This window comes from Sturnira hondurensis, unplaced genomic scaffold (assembly GCF_014824575.4).
Source record: "Sturnira hondurensis isolate 20B ecotype Veracruz unplaced genomic scaffold, ASM1482457v3 Scaffold0025370, whole genome shotgun sequence".
NCBI lineage: Eukaryota > Metazoa > Chordata > Mammalia > Chiroptera > Phyllostomidae > Sturnira > Sturnira hondurensis.
The window spans coordinates 5,978,041-5,998,458 of NW_028098001.1; the positions used below are offsets into that span (position 1 = coordinate 5,978,041).

Here is a 20,418-nt window from a genome sequence, read left to right on the forward strand (position 1 = left end):
CTCATAACCTGATGATCCAGAATCACCAGCAGATGATCTCCTTCTGACATGTAGTTAGAATGTCAATAACAGCTGTATGATACCTCATTCACATCACTTAATTAAGTAGGCATTTTACCATCTCACATCATCAGAAGAGTGAGTACCACTCAATAAGCTATTTTGATAAACCGAATCCACATTTCTTTTACTACAGTATATTATACTCTATTTTATTATTAGCTATTGTTAATCTCTCACTGTGCCTAATTTATAAATTAAACTTTATCGTAGGTATAAATATATTAAGGAAAAAAAGCAGTGTATATAAGGCTTGGTGCTACTCTTAGGTTCCAGACATCCGCTGGGGTCTTGGAAGTATCCTCCCCACAGGAGGACTTCTACAACGGATGGAAATTCAAAACACTGAAAAAAAAAATCCTTATAGTTTGGAAGCCTAATAAAGCTCAAGATTAAAGGGGAGAAAGCAGAACAATTGCCAAAGTCCAGGGCTGAGGTTGTAGGGAGGAAGGCCTCTGGCACTGTGGTGCAGTTGACCACCTCCTTCACATTTACCCGCCCCAACCCGGGATACTCTCTAACGCCTGGCTCACCAACGTCAGCACCTAGGACCCCGATGGCCTTCAGCCTCCTGGAACACTCAGACATCAACAGTCCCCACCCCGGACTCTTCAAGACCAGGCCTCCCGCGCTGCCCCCCTCCGCCCCACCCACTCCCCGGAGGCTTTCGGACCCCGGGACACTAGGACAGCTCACTGACTAGGGCCCTCCTACCCAGGCCTCCTAAACCGCCCCCTTCTCAGATGTCCCCCCGAACTCCCGGAGCCGCAGGGCCCCCTTTCCCTCCTCCAGACCTGCGCCTCCAGCACCGCCCCCTCGCGCATCCCCACGGACCACGGACCGCGGACTTCCGCACCGCCCCCTTCTTAGATCCCCCTCCGGCCCAGGACCCCGTGCTTCCCACTCCTTATCCCCCACCCTCCCAGGCCAGGGCCTCCAGAGCTGCTGTATCCTCCAGGTTCCCTGGGCCTCGGGCCCCACCCCCGCTTCGTCTGCTCCGACCCGACTCGCCGTTCCGCACCTCCCACCCCCAACATCCGCCTCTGCGGCTGCGCGCTGGCGGGGCCGAGGCGGAGGGGAGGGGGTCGCGTTGGGGGCCCGCGGAGCTGCGGCGGCGGCAGCAAGAGACGGAGTGTGCCTGGCAGCTGCGGGCAGGCTCGGAGAGAACGAGGAAGTGGACATGTCTCGCTACACGAGGCCCCCCAACACCTCCCTGTTCGTCAGGAACGTCGCGGACGCCACCAGGTGAGCCGTGGCGCCCGCAGGTTGGGGCGCGGGGGAGGGGCAGGGTAACGGCTGCATCCCGCGGCCGGGCCGCATTCCGCAAGGGCTGCCCCGCGCTTTAACGCCGGCCCGGCCGCGGCTTCCTGCGGAGGCCCCGTTCTCGGGGCCGTTAGGAGCCTTGCGGCTGCTCGGGGCCTGGGCGGGACTCGCGCCTTCGCCTCCGGGCCGGCGTTCCGCCCGGCTCCGTGCAGGAGCACGTCCGCGCCCCCGTCGCCGCCCGGGTAGATGCGGGTACCCCCTCCTGGGGACCCGGTGGAGCGCAGGATGCCCAGTTCCTTGTAGCTGAGGGCCCTGCCGCCTCTGGCCGTGCGTGTTTTCGCTCGGGCGGGTACCTGCGTTTCAGCGCTTTTGTCGCCGTGTTCCTATAAAGCCGCGCGTCTTACCTCCTAGATGAAGAGGAATTGGGGTTGATGAGAGCATACTACAAAATAATGCGTACCTTGGGCTTTTTTTTTTTTTTTTTTTGCCTCAGCCTGGTGTACTTACTTACAGGTGGTGCTGGTTAATTTTATTCATAACTCAGCTCTTTCCTATACATAGAGGATAGCTTCAGTAATGAGATTTATATGGTTTTCTTCAAAGTTCCGAATACAGTATAAACTCCAATTAATAACGGTTTGCATAGACTTCCCTGGGTGATTTTTGATGTTATCAGTCTAAACCCGCCCCCCCATTGAGATTTTTGTCCACATAATGCCTAAACATAGATCGTAACAAAAAACTTCATACAGCACTTTCTCCCTTAATAGGAGCCAGAGGGGATGACTAGGGGGTGGGAGCATCAATCGACATTTTCATTTTACTGGGCTTTATACTTAATTTACAGCCCCCCCTCCCCAGCCTTCATAGGTATGCAATATTATCTTACTGTACATAAGGGAAAGATAAAGCCTCAAGTTTTAATGACTTTCCCTGGGGCTTTACAGCTACCAATATATTTCAGTCCTTCACTCCAGAGCTATCTGTTGTAATCATAATTTGCTTTTGAGGAGTTACTGTGAAGTATTTTTTTATTTGATCCCTTCTTTTATATGTGTCACAACTGTAGACTGTTGAGTTAATATACCTTAATTAACATCTAAAAATGCCTGTGTTCATATTTCTTCTCTAAATTTATCAGTTCATTATATAGAAAACAACCAAATTTATAATTTGGGTAAGGTAAAAAAAAATTCCCACAGTTAAAGAGACCACTTGAATACTGATTAAGTATCATGCCTCTCCAGAGGTGTGTGTGTGTACAAAAAAATGAGAGGTTTCCAATTCTAATAGTGTCAGGGGCCAGTCAGGGCAACACGAATGAGTGAAGATCTCAGGTTATAAAGCACAATAGGATGGTATGCGCTGTGACAAATGGGAAAAAATATGTGCTAATGGGGTCAGCAGCTGCTACTAAGCTCTGGCTGATAACTACTGTTACTAAGCTCTGGCTGATAACTACTTGCACTTGTTGCTGTAGCTTCCTGATTTTCAAAAGAAGTCAGAAACTTATTTTGTGTGTGTAAATGCTCTGTTTCAAAATGTTAGCATCTGTTAAGTTGAATCATATGTGAAATTCATAGATTTGAAAGCTGTAAAATATTGCATTTGAGACCTTGCCTCCTGGCAGTTGTCTTCAGTTTGGTAGAAATAAACTTTTATAAAAATTCAAAGAGTAAAAGGTGTAAAATTCTGGCAGTTTCAATAATTTTTTTAAAATGTTAAAATATTGTGCAGGCCAAATAAAGCAGTTGATACAGGTGATACACAACACGCAGGTGACACATGACCTCTAACCTAGATTATCTGCCTCTGAGTAGATGAGACTGATAATTGAAATTTATTGATTCCCTTTTCCATTTTTCACCACTTCTCAACTCTGCTACTGGGGCAGTCAAGATCTCAGAGGATTGTATTGATGAAATAATAATAATTGTTAGCATTTTTGAGTACTCACTGTGTGCCACATGCTACACTAAAAACTACACATATTACAATAACTTACTAAATTTTTAATTATCCTGTATATATATATATATATATTCTTTCATAATCCCATTTTACAGATAATAAACTCAGGTTTAGAGAGATTCCATATCTTGCCTAACATTGCTCAGCTGCTGAGTAGTAGTATGAAAGTAGAATCCCACATGTAACCTATATTAATAGAGTTTTTGTACAAGATGACTTACCGCGTAAGTTAACTAGCAGTATGATACCTAGACATTAAAATTAGGTTTAATATTTAGGGTGCTTATAAAGAAATCATTGGGATAAATGTGAAAACAAAACAAAAAGGGTATAAGGTGCCCTGGCTGGTGTAGCTCAGTGGATTGAGCACGGGCCTGCGAATTTAGGGATTTCAGTTCAATTCCCAGTCTGGGCACATACCTGGGTTGCAGGCCAGTTCCCAGCAGGGGACGAACGAGAGGCAACCGTACATTGATATTTCTCTTCCTCTCTCCTTCCTTTTCCCTCTAAAGATAAATAAATAAAATCTTTAAAAAGTAGAAGCTCTTAAAAAAAGGTATAAGGTGATATACATTATGATTTCAATTACATAAAATGAAGAAAGGAAAAACTTTATATAAAAAAATGAACCTGGAAAGATATCCATTTAAGTAGTTTTTCTTTTTCCTGTTTTTAAGGTTTTTTTTTTAGTAAAAATGTTTTTATAAAGTCAAATTTTATTTAAAATATTTCTTTGAAGTGACCATTTTAATATGTATGATAAAGGACAAGACATTAAGAGACATTATGGGTTAGTGTAAAATTTGTTAGGAATGCAGTTGAGCCCAACAACTAAAGAATGACTTAAAAATACATTTTACAATTTTATAATTTGTTATGTTTCTCTTCACTAGTAAAACAAGAGGTGATCAGGGAGAATATTAATTTTGACATATTTGCTTTTTTACTGTATAGGAGAGTAATTTAAAACAAAATCTCAGATACAGTTTTCTAGTCCTAAACATAACAATCCCTTTTTGATAAATAGTATCATGTTATTGATCTGTCGTTGGGAGGAATGAGCAAGTATTTCTCTTGAACATACTTAGTGTTCTTTGGTTACAGTATATGAGGCTACATTGATGTGAGCATTCATAATGATGTAAAGATGTTAAAACAGAATTTAGCAAGAATGCTAAAAAGTCTTAACAAACTAGGAATAGAAGGGGGCTTTCTTAGGCTATGAAAAAGTTATGGCTAACATACTTAATGGTACAAACTGAGTGCTTTCTCCCTAAGATCAGAACAGGACAAGGATTCCTACACTCACAACCACGATTCAGCATTTTATTGCAGGTCCTAACCAGTGCAACATGGCAAGAAAAATGAAAGACAAAAATTTTAAAGGTAGAAGTAAAATCTGTCCCTATTCTTAGGTGACATATTTGTGTTCATAAAACTAGAGTAATTAATGATGAGTTTTAGTAACTTATCAAGATATAAGGTAAACTTCTGAAATTCTATTTCTATATATTAAAAGCAAGCAATTGGAAATAAAATTTTTTTAAAACTCCATTTTTATTAGTGTCAGTTCTTTCCCAAATTGATTATATAATAGTTCAAAACATTTTCGATCAAAGGATTTTTAAAAACATAGAAACTGACAAGTTTATTTTGAAAATGTAAAGGGTCTAGAATAGCCACAGGCGTCTTGAAAAAGGTACTAACTCAGACTTGCTAAAGAGATACAGTAATCAAGACAGTATGATTCTAGCCTAAGGACAGACAAGTAGATCAATAGAACAGAGTAGAGTCGGCAAATAATCCACACTTACAGAGTCAATTAATTTTGACAAAGGCATCAAAGCAGTTTAGTGGAGAACATAAAGTATTTTCAACAAATGATGTCATAACAACTGGATATCCATAGAGGAAACAAATTAACTGCAACCTCTAGCTCACATCATAATTTGAGGTGGATTATCATTTGAAATGTAAAAGATAAAACTGAAACTTTTAGAAGAAAATATGAGATTATTTAATGACCTGGGCATACGCAAAGATTTATTAAAGAACAAAGAAAGCAGTTACCATAAAAGAAGAAGGACCGCCATAAAAGAAGAAGGACCGTTGGTTAAATTAGATTTCATCGAAATTAAACTTTCTGTTTATTAAAACATACCATTAAGAAAGTAAATAGGCAAACTGCAGAATGAGAAAATAATCACAAAACATATACTGTATTTTGCTGTGTAATCACACTTTTTTGTACAAATTTTTGAGGGAAAATAAGGATGCACATTAATACATGAGTAGTACTAATGATGCATAAATATCATAAATTTGTTACTGGTACATAAAATTTCTTATACTGTAGTATGTTAAAAATAAATGCTAAAATTCTTTATAATGCAAAACCAGTATCTAAATATAAATAAATAAATAATTGAATTTAAAAATTAAAATGAAAGATTTTTTTTGAAAGCTTGGGCCAAAAACAAGGACGTGCATTGAACATGGGAGCACATTATACGTAGCAAAATACAGTATGTGACAAAGGACTTTTTCAAAAATTTGTAGAAAATATGTAGAACTTTTATAACTTTAATAAAAGAAACATTATTATTAAAATGGGCAAAAGTCTTAGACACATTACAAAGAAAAATTTATGATTGGCCAGTTAGCACAGGAAAAAGTGCACAGCATCATTGTCATAAGGGAAATGCAAATTAAAGCCATAGTAAGTTTAAGATTCTACTTAACAGCCCCATGAACAGCTAAAATTAGAAAGACATACTACCAAGTGCTGACAAAGATTGGCACAGCTGAAACTCATACTTACTGGTGGAATTATAAAATGGTATAACCACTTTGCAGAACTTTTTGGCAGTTTCATAAAAGCTAAACATACACATCCTCTTCAATCCAGAAATACTACTTCCAGGTGTTAACACAAAATTAATGACCCATAAGCATGAAAAGATGTTCAGCCTCCTTGGTCATTAGGTAAATTGAAATTAAACAACTGGGAGGCACCCATTCACTTTACATCTTTCAGAATGGTGAGGATTCAAAGTTGTTAATGAGGAGGTAGAGCAGTAGGAATTCTTATGCATATTTTGAGGAGTGTAAGTTGATCTGGCCATTTGGAGAGCATGTGGCGAAGTTGAAGGTAGGCAGTAGGAGAACTCTAGCAGAGCTCTAGGAAGCACACAGATCATAATGTGTACTGTACCATAGTTTGCAACTTAATAAAGAGGCACCTTAGAAGTTGATGCACAGAAAAATGGATGAATAAATTGTGGTTCATTCACAAAAATATCAAGACAAAGTTAAAATGAGTGAACTAGAGCTACATGGAGAAGTCTCAACCGAGGGAAAGGCAAGGTGCAAAATAATACAAATAGTGTGAGGCCCTTTACATAAAATATGATACATTTAAAAACTGTACTTGTAGATACATGCATTTGCAGTAAAAATATGAAGTTATGCAGAGGAATGGTGAACACCAATGATTGTCGCTAATACTGGGTTAGCCAAAAAGTCCATGTAGGTTTTTTCCATAAAATAAAACACACATTTTTTATTTTCACCAATAACTTTATTGATTTGGTTATTTTGAGTATGTTGGCTGTCTCCTGTGTGGTATCACATTGATTCTTCTCAGTTAATGTCTTGATTTGATCACTATCAACTTCAACTGGTCTACCTGACCATGGAGCATTGTCGAATGAGAAGTCTCCAGCATGAAACTCACAAACCACTTTTGACTTGTTCAGTCAGTCACAGCACCTTCTCCATACACTGTGTTAATCTTTTTTTGCATTTCAGTTGTATTTTTACCTTTCTTGAAATAATAAAGCATAATATGCTGAAAATGTGTATTTTTCCATCTTCTATATTAAAATGGATACACAGATTCACCAATATTGATTTTTTTTAAAGTGCACGCTGACAGCTGTTACAATACAATCTAGCAAAATTGTTTTGAAGGAACTTAAGGACAACTAAGTGCTACTAGAGCCACCTTAATGGAAAAAATGAAACAAACTCTTTGACCAACCCAATTTCTCATTTCTAAAAGAATATACTAAAATTATGACAAATAGGCAAGTTTTGAGATATAATAAATCTTGTTGGTGGGTACACGGATGTTTGTTTTAAAATAGATTACAACCAATACAAAAAAATGACAAGAAGAAAACAGAACAACACCCAGCAGGTGAGGTAGTGGAGACAGTGAATGGGCGCCCCCTCTTTTGAGAAGATTTGTTCCTTTGGACTTCTGTCACCCTTAGCTTCTGGGACTCCAGACCTCTGTGGCACGCATTGCTCCAACCTTTTTCTTTTTACCATCTAGGATCTTTCTCTGTCGGCCACTCACATTTGGTTAGGATTGATTGTCTTAGATGACATTCATTTGGATTCTTGCTTTGCTATTGACTGTGTGTACCTTGTGGCAAAGTAACTTCCCTTACTCTCTATTAAATGGTAACAATAAGGTATCCTTCACTCATTAACATAGCAAATATATATTGAGTGCCTACTGTGTGCCAAGCAACTGTGCTAAGTACTGAGATACTACACTGGTGAAGATACCTGCTTTAGAAGTGATTCTGAACTCTGAGTTGTAGAGTTGCCTGTGAAGCCCTTAAAAATTTTAATAACAATTGGGACTTAATTATGGGGAGCACTAATTAGGTCCAGGGTTAATGCATTGGGTTGGAGTGCCTGTTTCATCTTTTTCACAAATGATTCCAATATTCAGGAGTGGTTGAGAATCTTTACCCTGTTGTCCATGTTTTGTGGGAGCAGGAATTGTGTTTTTCTTTTCTCCACCATACCTTAGATTTTAGAGTGTGGCCCATAGTGCTTTGCTCTAAAAAGTATTTGTTGAATGAATAAATGAAAAAAAAAGACATTTTCACTGTCCTCTAAAGTCAGTAGTCTCTAGTCTCTTAGGAAAGGCAGATAACATGTTGTAATGAGTACTAAATGAAATATAAATGATAAAAATAAAGTGTGTCATAGTATTTACTGCACTGCTTGGTATATAATGGCTAAATATTCAGTGTTAGTTGAATCTTTATATAATAATTCCTAAGTCCACATCTCTAACTTTCATCATTGACTTCTAGTCTTGAGATGAAAATAAAATTAATATAATTTGTACAGTCATAATTTTCATTTGCTGACAGAATACTAATTGGTGTTTCACTATCACCCCAAATTTCACATTTCTAAACCTGAAAACTTCTCTTGCCTTTCTCTTCCCTCTTCGATCTAACTTTTTCAGCTAATTTTTGTCACTGACACCATCTTCCATTTGCCCAAGCTAGGACCTTTGCAGTCATTTTTGAGCTGTTTTTTTTTTCCTGTACAGTGTTTTGAAGTTCTCTTATTTCTTCTGAGTCACGTTTTGTGCCCATAGCTTGATGCTGAATCTCTTAAGGTCTCCATGAGACGGTACTCTGTGGTGGTTGAAGAACACAGACTGGTGATAGAGTAGGGGAGTTTGGTTCCAGCTCTGTCACTTGTTGGCTCAGTGATCTTAGGTGAGTTTATCTGTAAGCAACCATGGAGTTGTTGTGAGAAGTAAGTGGTCTTAGGGTCAGCAGAGGCTAGCATATAAATGCACTGTAACTATCAATGCTGAGTATTTTGTGTCTTCAATTAAATTATAGCCCCATAAAGACAAATAGGCAATGTATTTCTTTGGTATCCTCTCTTTAATACCTATCACAGTAGAAGGCATATAGGAGGCTCAAGATATTTGTCAAATTTGAGAATATAGTAGTTATTTTGCTTTGTGTTTAATAATAAAACATCCATTTTTTGAAGCCTGGGAAATGATTTTAGGATTTCATTAAAATGTAATTCTTGTGCTTGCAAAACAAAATTAACATAAACATAAAATTATAGGGAAGCAAATGAATGTTCCTAATGAAATAGTCCACAGTTAGAACTGCTTATATTGACAGTTGAAAAATCTTGTAGTAGGAATGACTATCAAGGATGGATGTGCTGGGTGCGTGTTTCCCCAACCTGATTAGGCATAATGGCTCCCTGGGTGCTTGTAGCAATATAGATTTCCAGCCCCCAATCCAGACTTCTTGAACCAGAGTCTCCAAAAGCGAGGCTGGAGAATTTTTTCCTTTCTTTTTTTCCTTCATTTGTAAACTTTGGGTAAGTTTTATGAGAGACAATTTTAAATAATGCTAGTCTAGATAATGTAGTTTTTGGGGGGGTTTCAACTGGATTTCTGTGGGCATCATACTTTAATTCAGCTATTCATATTTTTTGCCTTATTTCTAAAACAATTTAGGCCTGAGGACTTGCGCCGTGAGTTTGGTCGGTATGGCCCCATAGTAGACGTTTACATTCCACTTGACTTCTACACCCGCCGCCCAAGAGGATTTGCTTATGTTCAATATCCTTTATTTTACTGTGTGCATGTAAATATACTACATACATGTGCATATTACATGTATGTATTCAGGAGTGTATGGTACGATATTAATATTGCCTAATTAAATGTGTTTATTTCTTTGTCTCAGAAAATCTAAAGCAGTCCACAGTAGCTGGCAAGCGCCCCCCAGTTTGAACCAACCTGTTAGCTAGAATCCAAGCATAAACCGAGCAGGCGAGACAAAAGGCACCTAAAGTTCAAGCATCAAGGAGTAAAGAGGGAGGGTGGACACAGATATAAAGACCTGGAAGAGGGGAAGTCTTTATCAAGGAAAAGACAAAGCCAACACCAGGTTGAGACTTCGGCTTTCCTACATTTACTCAGAGTTCCAGAGTCAAAGCCAAGTCTGATTTTGTTGGTTCTGCATCTCTTATAAAGTCCATCTTGCACGCCTTAAAGAGTAAAAGTCAAGGTTCAAGATCAAGTGACATTGAGGTAATTGCCAAAGTCTCATTTTTTATTGTATTTCTTGAGCTTTTTCTGTTTTCTATTTAAAAAAAATTTAAACCAGTGAATAATCTCCTGAAATATAGCTATTCAGTTTGTATAGCTTATTTCCATTTTAGTTAGGTTTAATATATAATTTATATAGATAAGGGAGTTTAGTGGGTTATTAGAGACCAATCAATATATGTAATTGATGTTTACAGATTGCTTTTAAGTTTCTTCTGTATTTATACCCCAAATAACAAAGCAGTAGATTCAAAGGTAAATATGATCATTTTAACAAGGACTGAATCAGTTTTGAAGTATGTTTTATCTCAGTTATGTGTGTACAGTTTTGTTTATAGGTAATTGCTCTGAAATGTCACAATTAAAAAGATTTGTATTGAAAGTAATTTTAACTTCAGAATACAGTCTTCTGCATGCTGATATTTTTTCAGTGAAAAACCTGGTGAATTTTTTGCCTGAAAGAAGGGAGTGAGTTCTAGTCAATGTTAGACTTTTGTTTTCCTCTCTCATAACATGTTTGAAATTATACATACATACTGCAGCTGCACTAATGTATATATTGAGTATAGTTGCATGTTGATTTATTTTTAGATTCACTCTTTTAAATGGTAATGAGCATTTGTTTTCATAATAAAAGTGAATTTTTTCTGATTATTCATATTATATTGGAGATGTGAGCTTAACAACTTGAACTTATTTTTTCTATTAATTTCATGTCATATAAATAATTCTTTTAAAATAACATTTTTACTTGATATGTGATATTCAAAGTGTCCTTAACAGCTAGTCATATTTGAAGATGTTCGCGATGCTGAAGATGCTCTTTATAACCTCAATAGGAAGTGGGTATGTGGCCGTCAAATTGAGATACAGTTTGCACAAGGTGATCGCAAAAGTAAGTGCGACTAAACATTGCATCGTGTTTGTTCAGCAAAATGAGTTTCAGCAACGACAGGTTTTTTTTGTTTTGAAATTCTTTCAGAAAATAATATTATTTAAGTGGCTGTGATGGACATTTTCAGGTAATGAATTATAAATCTTCTGCTTCGTATTCTAGCACCAGGCCAAATGAAATCAAAAGAACGTCACCCTTGTTCTCCGAGTGATCATAGGAGGTCCAGAAGCCCCAGCCAACGGAGAACTCGAAGTCGCAGTTCTTCTTGGGGAAGAAATAGGAGGCGGTCTGATAGCCTTAAAGAGTGAGTACAAGACACCAAGAGGATTGAAAACTTAATTTTCTGCTTTTCCTGGAAAACATCTTTAAGGATTTTGAAAACAGGCTACTAGAATCATTTTGTTAAATACTCATAAAGAATCATCTTTTGTAGAAAGATTAACTTGGAAAAGAAAGCTTAACTTGGGTTTATTGAATACCTTCCAGTGTTTTTATGTCATGACAGATTGAACCTTTTTAATGGAAAGATAATGTATACTGAAAAAAATTAGAAAGTATACACTTGAAAATAAAAGTGAGGAATTTTAAATAAGTAAAAATTTCCTAAATGAATCCAGCAGTTAAGAACGTTGAGTTCTAGTGACTGAAAAAAGAAGGGAAGGAGGTTGACACTAAAATTAATGTAAGTCAGTGTATTTATGAAAATTATTTTCAAGAATAAATTTCAAGTATGGTAGTATTATAGGAAGAAGATATAAAAATGGTAAATTTTTCAGAAAAAGATATTTTCAGATTACTTATTTTGCTAGCCAGGAATTTGCTTGTGTTAGAATAGTAAATCACAATGGAAATTAATTGCCAGGTGAAGTTACTGAAATAATAACAAGTTGTGTTAGCATGCATAAGTTCTTAAACATTTGTACTATTTGTCTTGAGTTTTAATGCTGAAATGTTTTCATAGAGAACTTCAAGTAGAATTTTAAGGTGAATTCTATTCTTAAAGAATGGTCAGCACTTAGACTGGTGTCTTCTTTCTGTAGAATTAGCTCTTCTGGGCTCTAGATAGTACACTTAAAGCTATATAGGCCCACTTAGCTTCAAATCAAAGCTGATCACCAGGGCTGCTCACTTTTGCTCCAGGCCTTCCATTCCTCAACTCTTAAGAGCTCAGGCAAGAAAAAGCTCAAAAGAAGATGCATGTATTAGAGCTGGAGTCCCGAGTTCTAAAAGGAAGACTATGAAGTTGCCAACTGCCAATGCCTCCAGTTAAGTGGAAGGAAAAAGTAGGAAGAGAGAACCATATCCACATTCCATGACTTTTTAAAATCCAAGAATCCTAATTACTAGAAAATGTGGCCAGCCTAGTCAGAGCCCTGCAAGTCAGATTGAATTTCTTATATGGCATGTTAGTACCTCTCCTTGGGAATGAATCAAATTTGAATTTGGCTTATCTTTGGGAGGCATGTAGGTGGGAGGAAGGGTTAAACTTCTTTTCAAAGCCAGGAGAATCCAGGTCAGGGTTGACTGGTTCTTATATTGGTGAAGAAATACTTAGGAACAGTTATACTCTGGAGGTTTATATAAGAATATACATAAGAATATAAACCTTGCATCTAGGAGAATCATCCAGCTTATCCCACAGCTAAGCAGTTTTCCAGTTGATTGAGATTTAGACTCTGATATATAGTTTCCATACTCAAATACAAAATTATATTTATAGGGCTTAAAATATGATGAAAGCAAATCAGGATTTAAAAAATTTTACATGCCTTGTGTATAGGCAAACCACACCAATGCCATTGGTATTGTTTCTGGCTTAACAGGGGACATCACGAATAGTACAGAGGACTGATGTTCAATAGTTCACTTACATTGCTATAAATTTTATATCTCTATTTACTATATACTATACATGTGTAGACTGTGTTACTATAAATAGTATAAACTATATATGTATGCTACTATAAATAGTATAAACTATATATATATATGCTTAAGTTTACCATAAGCTTAGAATGATGTGGATAGTACATAAAAATGACAGTTTTATATATCAAAGATCAAAGTAGATGTAATACTGTGCCTAAAGCCGCACCATCTTAACATACTGAGTATCCAGTGGTCTTGGAAGAAGAACTTGGTTTATAAAAGGAAAAAGAAAAGAAATTGCCCATATGATTCATTAAGGATATGTTGTTTCCAAATGCCTTATAGCCTTAGTTAACCAGTTTTTCTCCTAGTTGGTATAAAAAAAAGTGGATATTCACATCATTTTCTGCCTTCTAGTTCAAGTAAAGTACAATACTTGGCTGGAGAAAAAACAAGAGGGTCTGTTGTCTCTAATCATCATGGAGTATCAAGAATAGAAAGAACCACATTTTCTTGCAAGACAATGCTGTTTTGCTTCATACTAGTTATAAGATCATTGTTTAACCTTACTGCCCTTAGTCTTTTTAATGTGTAAAATTATATTCCAGAGAATGTAAATCTTACCTAACTTTCAAGGTTTTCATGAGGATCAGATTTTGTGTGTATGTGTCTGCATGTGAGAGAGAGAGAATACGTATAAGTCTAACATAATGTACTATACATATATACTGTATATTGATACTACCTTGGACTTAAAACAGGACTCATTTTGCCTTCAGTAGGTATGGAAAACTAGTTTGTTGCTATCACTAGACTTGAGCTTTTTGAGAAGTAAAGATTTTTGTCTTAATCATGTTTATATCTCTAGCACTTATCAGTAGTCTCTAGCTCAAAGAATGTTAAAATAGCATCCATTATTTTCCATGTTAGATTTTTTTAAGCACCGTATTTTCTTTTTTTGTATAACTGTGTTCCACAGGAATGACATTTAATAATTTCTTTTAAAAATGTTATTTATGGATATTTAGAAAATGGAAAGAGAGAAGCATTGATTTGTTGTTGCACTTACATATGAATTCATTGGTTGCTGCTTGTATATACTCTGATTGGAGATTGAACCAGCAACCTTGGCATATTGGAAAAATCCTCTAACCAACTGAGATACTTGGGCTAAGGCTGAAATTTAATAATTTCTAAAGGACTGCTTTTATTCCAGAATATATTCTGGATCAATTTATTTATACATTCTAGTGCTGTTTATTCCTTCCTGCAGTTCCATGCTTCTATCTGGGGTTTTTTTCCCTTCAGCCTGAAATTTTTTTAGTATTTCTTTTTAATCCTCACTTGAGGATATATTTATTGGTGAGGGAGAAAGAGAGATAGAGAAACAGAAACATCAGTGTGACAGAAACATTGATTGACTGCCTCCCCTGTGCACCCCATGCCTGCAGCCTAGGCATGTGCCCCACCTGGGGATCGAACCTGCAACCTTTTAGTGTATGGGATGATACTTTAACCAACAGAACCACCCAGCCACTGCTAGTATTCTTCTACATACTGTAGGTCTGCTGGCAATGAATTGTTTCAACTTTTGCTTGTCTGAAACATTGTCATTTTATAATCATTTTCGAAGAATATATTTCTGCTGGGGATAGATTTCTAGGTTGGCAGGGATGTTCCCCCCTTTTTCTTTAATAATATCACTCCATTGTTTTTTTATTTTTATTTTAAGTATACTTTATTGATTATTCTATTACACTTGTCACGTTTTTTCTCCCCTTTATCTCCTCTGCTTTGTACTCCCTTCCCCCCAGCATTCCCTCCCCCTAGTTCGTGTCCAAGGATGGTACATATAAGTTACTTGGCTTCTCCATTTCCTATACTACTGTTAATCTCCCCCTATTTAGTACTTATCAGTTATGCTTCTTATTCCCTGTACCTTTCCCCCCATTCTCCTCCCACCACCTCTTCACTGATAATTCTCCATGTGATCTCCATTTCTGTGATTCTGTTCTTGTTCTAGTTGTTTGTTTAGTTCATTTTTGTTTTTCTTTGAGGTTCAGTTGTTGATAGTTGTGAGTTTGTTGTCACTTTACTGTTCATAGTTTTGATCTTTATCTTAGCTCAGTACCTTTAACATTTTGTATATGGGCTTGGTGATGGTAAACTCCTTTAACCTTACCTTATCTGGGAAGCACTTTATCTGCCCTTCCAATTCTAAATGATAGCTTTGTTGGATAGAGTAATCTTGAACATATAGATCCTTGCCTTTCATGACTTTGAGTACTTCTTTCCAGCCCCTTCTTGCCTGCAAAGTTTCTTTTGAGAAATCAGCTGGTAGTCTAATGGAACTCCTTTGTACGCAACTGTTTCCTTTTGTCTTGCTGCTTTTCAGATTCTCTCCTTTAGTCTTGGGTAATGTAATTATGATGTGTCCTGTTGTGTGTGCTTCCTTCGGTCCAACTTCTTTGGGATTCTCTGAGCTCTTTGGACCTGCATGTCTATTTCCTTCACCAGCTGGGGGAAGTTTTCTTTCATTTTTTTTCAGTAAGTTTTCAATTTCTTGTTCTTTCTCTTCTCTCTCTGGCATCTCTATGATTCGGATGTTGGAACATTTAAAGTTGTCCCAGAGGTCCCTAAGCCTCTCCTCATGTTTTTGAATTCTTTTTTCTTCATTCTGTTTCAGTTGAATTTATTTCTTCCTTTTGTTCTAGATTATTTATTTGAGTCCTGGTTTCCTTCCCTTCACTGTTGGTTCCCTGTATATTTTTCTTTATTTCACTTTGTGTTGTTTACACTTTTTAAATTTTGCAGTTGTACTCAATCATTTTTGTGAGCATTCTGATTACCAGTGTTTTGAACTCTGCATCTGATAGATTGGCTATCTCCTTGTCACTTAGTTCTTTTTCTAGAGTTTTGACCTATTCTTTCATTTGGGCCATATTTCTTTGTCTTGGTGCACCTGTTATGTTGTAAGAGGTAGAGCCTTAGGTATTCACCAGGGCAGGACGGCCCAGGTTGTTTTGTTGTGGCACTGTATGTGGGGGAGGGTCAGAGACGGAACATTGCTACTTGTTTAGCTGGTACCCTACTTTCAAGAGACTGGCGGTTTCTCCTGCCAGCACAACCCCCACAGATTTTTATAGCTAGAGGTTCCGAGGCTTTATTTTGCCCATGCTGGAACCTTGGGTTGCTCGGTCCTCTCTCTCCCCAGTTGTTCCTCCTGGTTTATTCACATGTGAGTATGGGGCTGCCCAGTCCACCAGCTGCCGCCTTACCTGCTGCTGCCTTGCCATTTGTTCTCTGCTCCAGCTGCCTGTCTCCGCTCCTCCTGCCAGTCTGGATGAATGTTTCTTCTTTAACTCCTTGGTCGTCAGACTTCCATACAGTTTGATTTTCTGGCAGTTCTGGTTGTTTTTTGTTTTTAAATTGGTTGTTCCTTTTGGTTGTGTAAGGAGGAAAAGTCTATCTACCTACGCCTCCAGTTTTCCCATTCCATTGTTTTTTTTTAATATCCATCACCAGCTGGCATAGTTAATGTTGTCCCTTTGAAGATGATGTCTTTTTCTTTCTGATGAAATCTTTTTCAGATTTCAAATTTTTTTCTTTGACTTTGCTTTCAGCAGTTTCATTGTGATATGCCTTGTGTAGTTTTCTTTGTACTTATTTAACCTGGGGTTTGCTGAAATTTTTGAAATTGTGAGTTGATGCTTTTCATTAGGTTTGGAAAATTCTGGGACATGTGTTCAGATACTACTTCTGCCTTATTTAGTTTTTCCTTTTGGCCACATGACTATGTTCTAAATATCTCTTATGCTCTGTTCTAGATTTCTTAAAATTCTTTTTCTCTTACTGTGTTTCAGTATAGCATTTTTCTAGTAACTTTTTCAGTTCAGTTCACTGTTTCTTCTGTTGTATCTAAACAACTATTAAATTTATCTAGTGACTTTAATTTCTGATACATATTTTTAGTTACAAAATGTCCATTTGTTTCTTTTTATAGATTCTAAAATTCTTTTGAAATTCTCCATGTTTTTCATGTTTTGTCTGTTTCTCTTATTTTTTAAAATGTATTAGTAATTTTCAAAATTCCTGTCTGAATAAACACTAATATCCAAACTATTTTTGGTCTAGTTGTTTTTACTTGTTTTAATCTATCTTACACATACCTCATAACTTTTTTAGTGGATGTTGAACATTGTTGATGAGAAATTATAGATGCTTTCAGTGCTGCTGTCCGTCAAAGAAAGTTATTTTCTTCTAGCAGGCAGAGTATTGGCAGATCACCTTGACCCTCTCAGAGCTTGGTTTGAGGCATTGTTAAGGCTGATCTATTCCAGCATTATAGTTTATTCTTAGGGCATGGCTTTTACCTGACTGGTACAGGCCCTCTGGATTCTTAATTGGAAGCCTAGGTTGTTACTTAAGGCTCTTGACCGTTTGGGGACTTGAACTCCAGCCTCTGTCCCCAGAATTTTAGCTCAGTTATTGAATCTTTCAGCTGCCATTTTTTGCTTACCTCTTGGGATTTTCATCTTGTGCTTGCATACTTAGAAGATGGCCAGTGACTTGAGAATTTATAGGCAGATTTTAGGTTTGTTTGTTTGCAGTTCTGTCATCTCTGGGATTTTGTCTCTCAAGTCTCAACCACTCTGGCACCCATCAGTTCTAACTTCTGTCTCTTCAGATTGTTCATTAGACATTTTCTCGTTGGGCTCAGTTCCCTCATGGTGGTGGCATTAGGAAAAGGGTATGAATAAAAGAGCTATAGCTTATCACCACTCAAGTTTTGCTTGTATTGGTTATTCTGCAGTGCCTTCAAACAGTTGTTTTATGAATGTTGTCAGGCTTTTTCATATAGCTGTTTTCTATGGGAAGGTTAGTCTGAAACAGCTGGTAGAAGCTGTTTTTATCATGGCAGAATTCAGATGTTCTGCATCTAGGTGTTGGTTGTTATAAGCAGTATTTGATAAATTTTACATAATTATTTTCTCTCTCTCTCTTTTTTACCTTTTTTCCTTCAGATTTTCCAACCTCTTAGGAGTTGTGTAACCCAAACTAAATATGCAGGGCATTTTCCAGAACTGATTCATGCCATAAGATGTATCTAGTAAAATAAAAATCTTTTGGTTATATATTCTAGTATAATAAACATTACAGACTATTAATATTTAAACTAAAGCATGCATAATAAACCAGTTATTCCTTTTAACTGATCCAATAAAAGCATAACTAATATTATGTAAAGAATATAATTTCCTAAAAGTATTTTGTTCTAAACTGTTAACTGTTTTTGTATGAAATATATACTCTAACATTGTGGATGCTTGCAGGTCTCGACACCGGCGATTTTCTTATAGCCAGTCTAAATCTCGCTCCAAATCACTACCAAGGCGGTCTACCTCAGCAAGGCAGTCAAGAACTCCAAGAAGGAATTCTGGTTCTAGAGGACGGTCAAGGTCCAAGTCCTTAGAAAAAAGGTCCAAGTCAATGGGAAAATCACAATCAAGTTCACCTCAAAAGCAGACTAGCTCAGGAACAAAATCAAGATCACATGGAAGACATTCTGACTCCATAGCAAGATCCCCATGTAAATCTCCTAAAGGGTATACCAATTCTGAAACTAAAGCACAAACAGCAAAACACTCTCATTTTCGATCACATTCCAGATCTCGGAGTTATCGACATAAAAACAGTTGGTGAATGAGAGAAGAGTGCTAGGTAGTCTTTAATGTAAGTTATTAAACCTGTCATTATGTTAAATAAAAATTCTCAAGGCTTACAGAAAATGTGAGTTAATATTAGTTACTTTGGGCATGTGCAAGAATAAAATCTCTCTAGCTTTGGGTTAATAAAGATTTGGTCTCAAATTTGTTTTTTTCAATCCTCATCTGAGGATATGTTTATTGATTCTGAAGAGAGAGGGAGGAGTGAGGAGAGAGAAACATCAATGTCAGAAACATTGATAAGTTGCCTCCCATACACACCCTGACCAGGGATTGAACCTACAACCTTGTGGTGTATGGGATGATGCTCTAACCAACTGAGTGACCTGGCTAGGGCCAAAATTTGGTCTCAGTTTAAGGAACCACACCACAAATTATGTGTCTGATGTGACCATTTTATGGATCATTTTTTGTTACATTGTGGCAGAAGGGTACTTTTCAAAAAAATGGGTGAAATTGAACTAATTTAGAAAATTCTGCTTGGATATTAAGTACAGTAGTTTCCCTCTTATCAATGGGGTATGTTCAAAACTGCTTTGGTTCGGTGCCTAAAACCAGAGACTGAACCAAACTCTATCTATACTATGTTTTTTCCTATACATACATACCTGTGACAATGATTAATTTATAAATTAGGCACTTCAAGAAGTAACAATAACTAATAATAAAATAGAATACTTACAATAATACACTCTAGTACAAGTCACATGAGTGTAGTCTCTCAGAGTACTGCACTGTCGTCAGTCTTCCTGTGATGGTATGAGATGATTCTAGTGCCCACACAGTGAGGTGAAGTGAGGCGATCAGGACTGCATGCAATTTAAAAGCTGTAAATTGTTTACTTCCAGGATTTTCCATTTAATATTTTTGGACCATAGTTTAAATTGGGCTGAGACCATGGAAAGTGAAACCATGGATAAGGGGGAGACTACTGTATTTGTAATATCAATAATACCTTTTACAAAATATTTTTTACTTTCAAGCACTTTCATGTAAAAAGTGATTATGACTGTACAGTTGTATAAGGCAAATTATTTGACACCTATGTCTCTTTTATGTCCTCTGTTTAAACTTGGGCCACTTCCTGCTGGATATTAGTTCATATTAGAAAATTCTGACATTCCTAAAAAGTGAATTTATAGAGAGATTAAGCATTTGAAAGATAGATTCTCTCCTGGGCTCAAAAAAAAAGGTTTTATTTTTACAAGATGGAAAAGCATAGGTAAGTTGACATTAAATTGAATCCTCTACTATGTTCATGTACTTCAGAAATAGCAAAATGTTCTAAAACACCGAATTTTGAATGATTTGAGACTACTTTAAAAATTGCGTGCAACACTCATAGTCCAAAAATATTCATATTAAGCCTTATGTATTTAAAGAGTGGTACATTTTGTATAAAAATCATATTTTATACCATTATTTCTACATACCTACTTTTCATCTACTGCTTAATTTTTTTCTTTTTAAAGCTCTAGGTGAAGACTTTAAATTGTACAGAATACATCTCACTACTTTTGAAAGTGTTTAGTACCTTGTATTAAAAAACTCAAGACTGCAGCCTCAAAAAACACCTTTGCAGTATTCAGATTTACATTACACTGCCCTTCAGTTTTTAAACCAAATAACTTTACTGCTATTAATTGCTTTTGTAGTTGTTAAGATTGAGAATTTCTTTAAAATGTGTTTGTAGTTTATGTTTTTCAGAGGGTTTTGGTAGTATTTGTGATAAT

At 36.9% G+C, this 20,418-nt stretch overlaps 1 protein-coding gene across 3 annotated transcripts; it reads left to right on the plus strand.

The window, feature by feature from the left end:
• The first annotated feature begins 809 nt into the window (after positions 1-809).
• On the plus strand, positions 810-18,815 carry SRSF12 (serine and arginine rich splicing factor 12). Of its 3 annotated transcripts, XM_037039296.1 has the most exons (5): positions 810-1,305; positions 9,599-9,705; positions 10,989-11,090; positions 11,253-11,394; positions 18,293-18,815. In XM_037039296.1, the coding sequence occupies exons 1-5, from the start codon at positions 1,241-1,243 to the stop codon at positions 18,660-18,662; spliced, it is 786 nt and encodes a 261-aa protein (XP_036895191.1). In that variant the 5' UTR covers positions 810-1,240; the 3' UTR covers positions 18,663-18,815. The 3 variants fall into 3 exon arrangements, with proteins under 3 accessions (XP_036895191.1, XP_036895192.1, XP_036895193.1); XM_037039297.1 differs by lacking the exons at positions 9,599-9,705; positions 10,989-11,090 and adding an exon at positions 9,831-10,177 and having other exon boundaries at positions 1,225-1,305; XM_037039298.1 differs by lacking the exons at positions 810-1,305; positions 9,599-9,705 and adding an exon at positions 10,051-10,177 and having other exon boundaries at positions 10,979-11,090.
• The last annotated feature ends 1,603 nt before the right edge of the window (positions 18,816-20,418 follow it).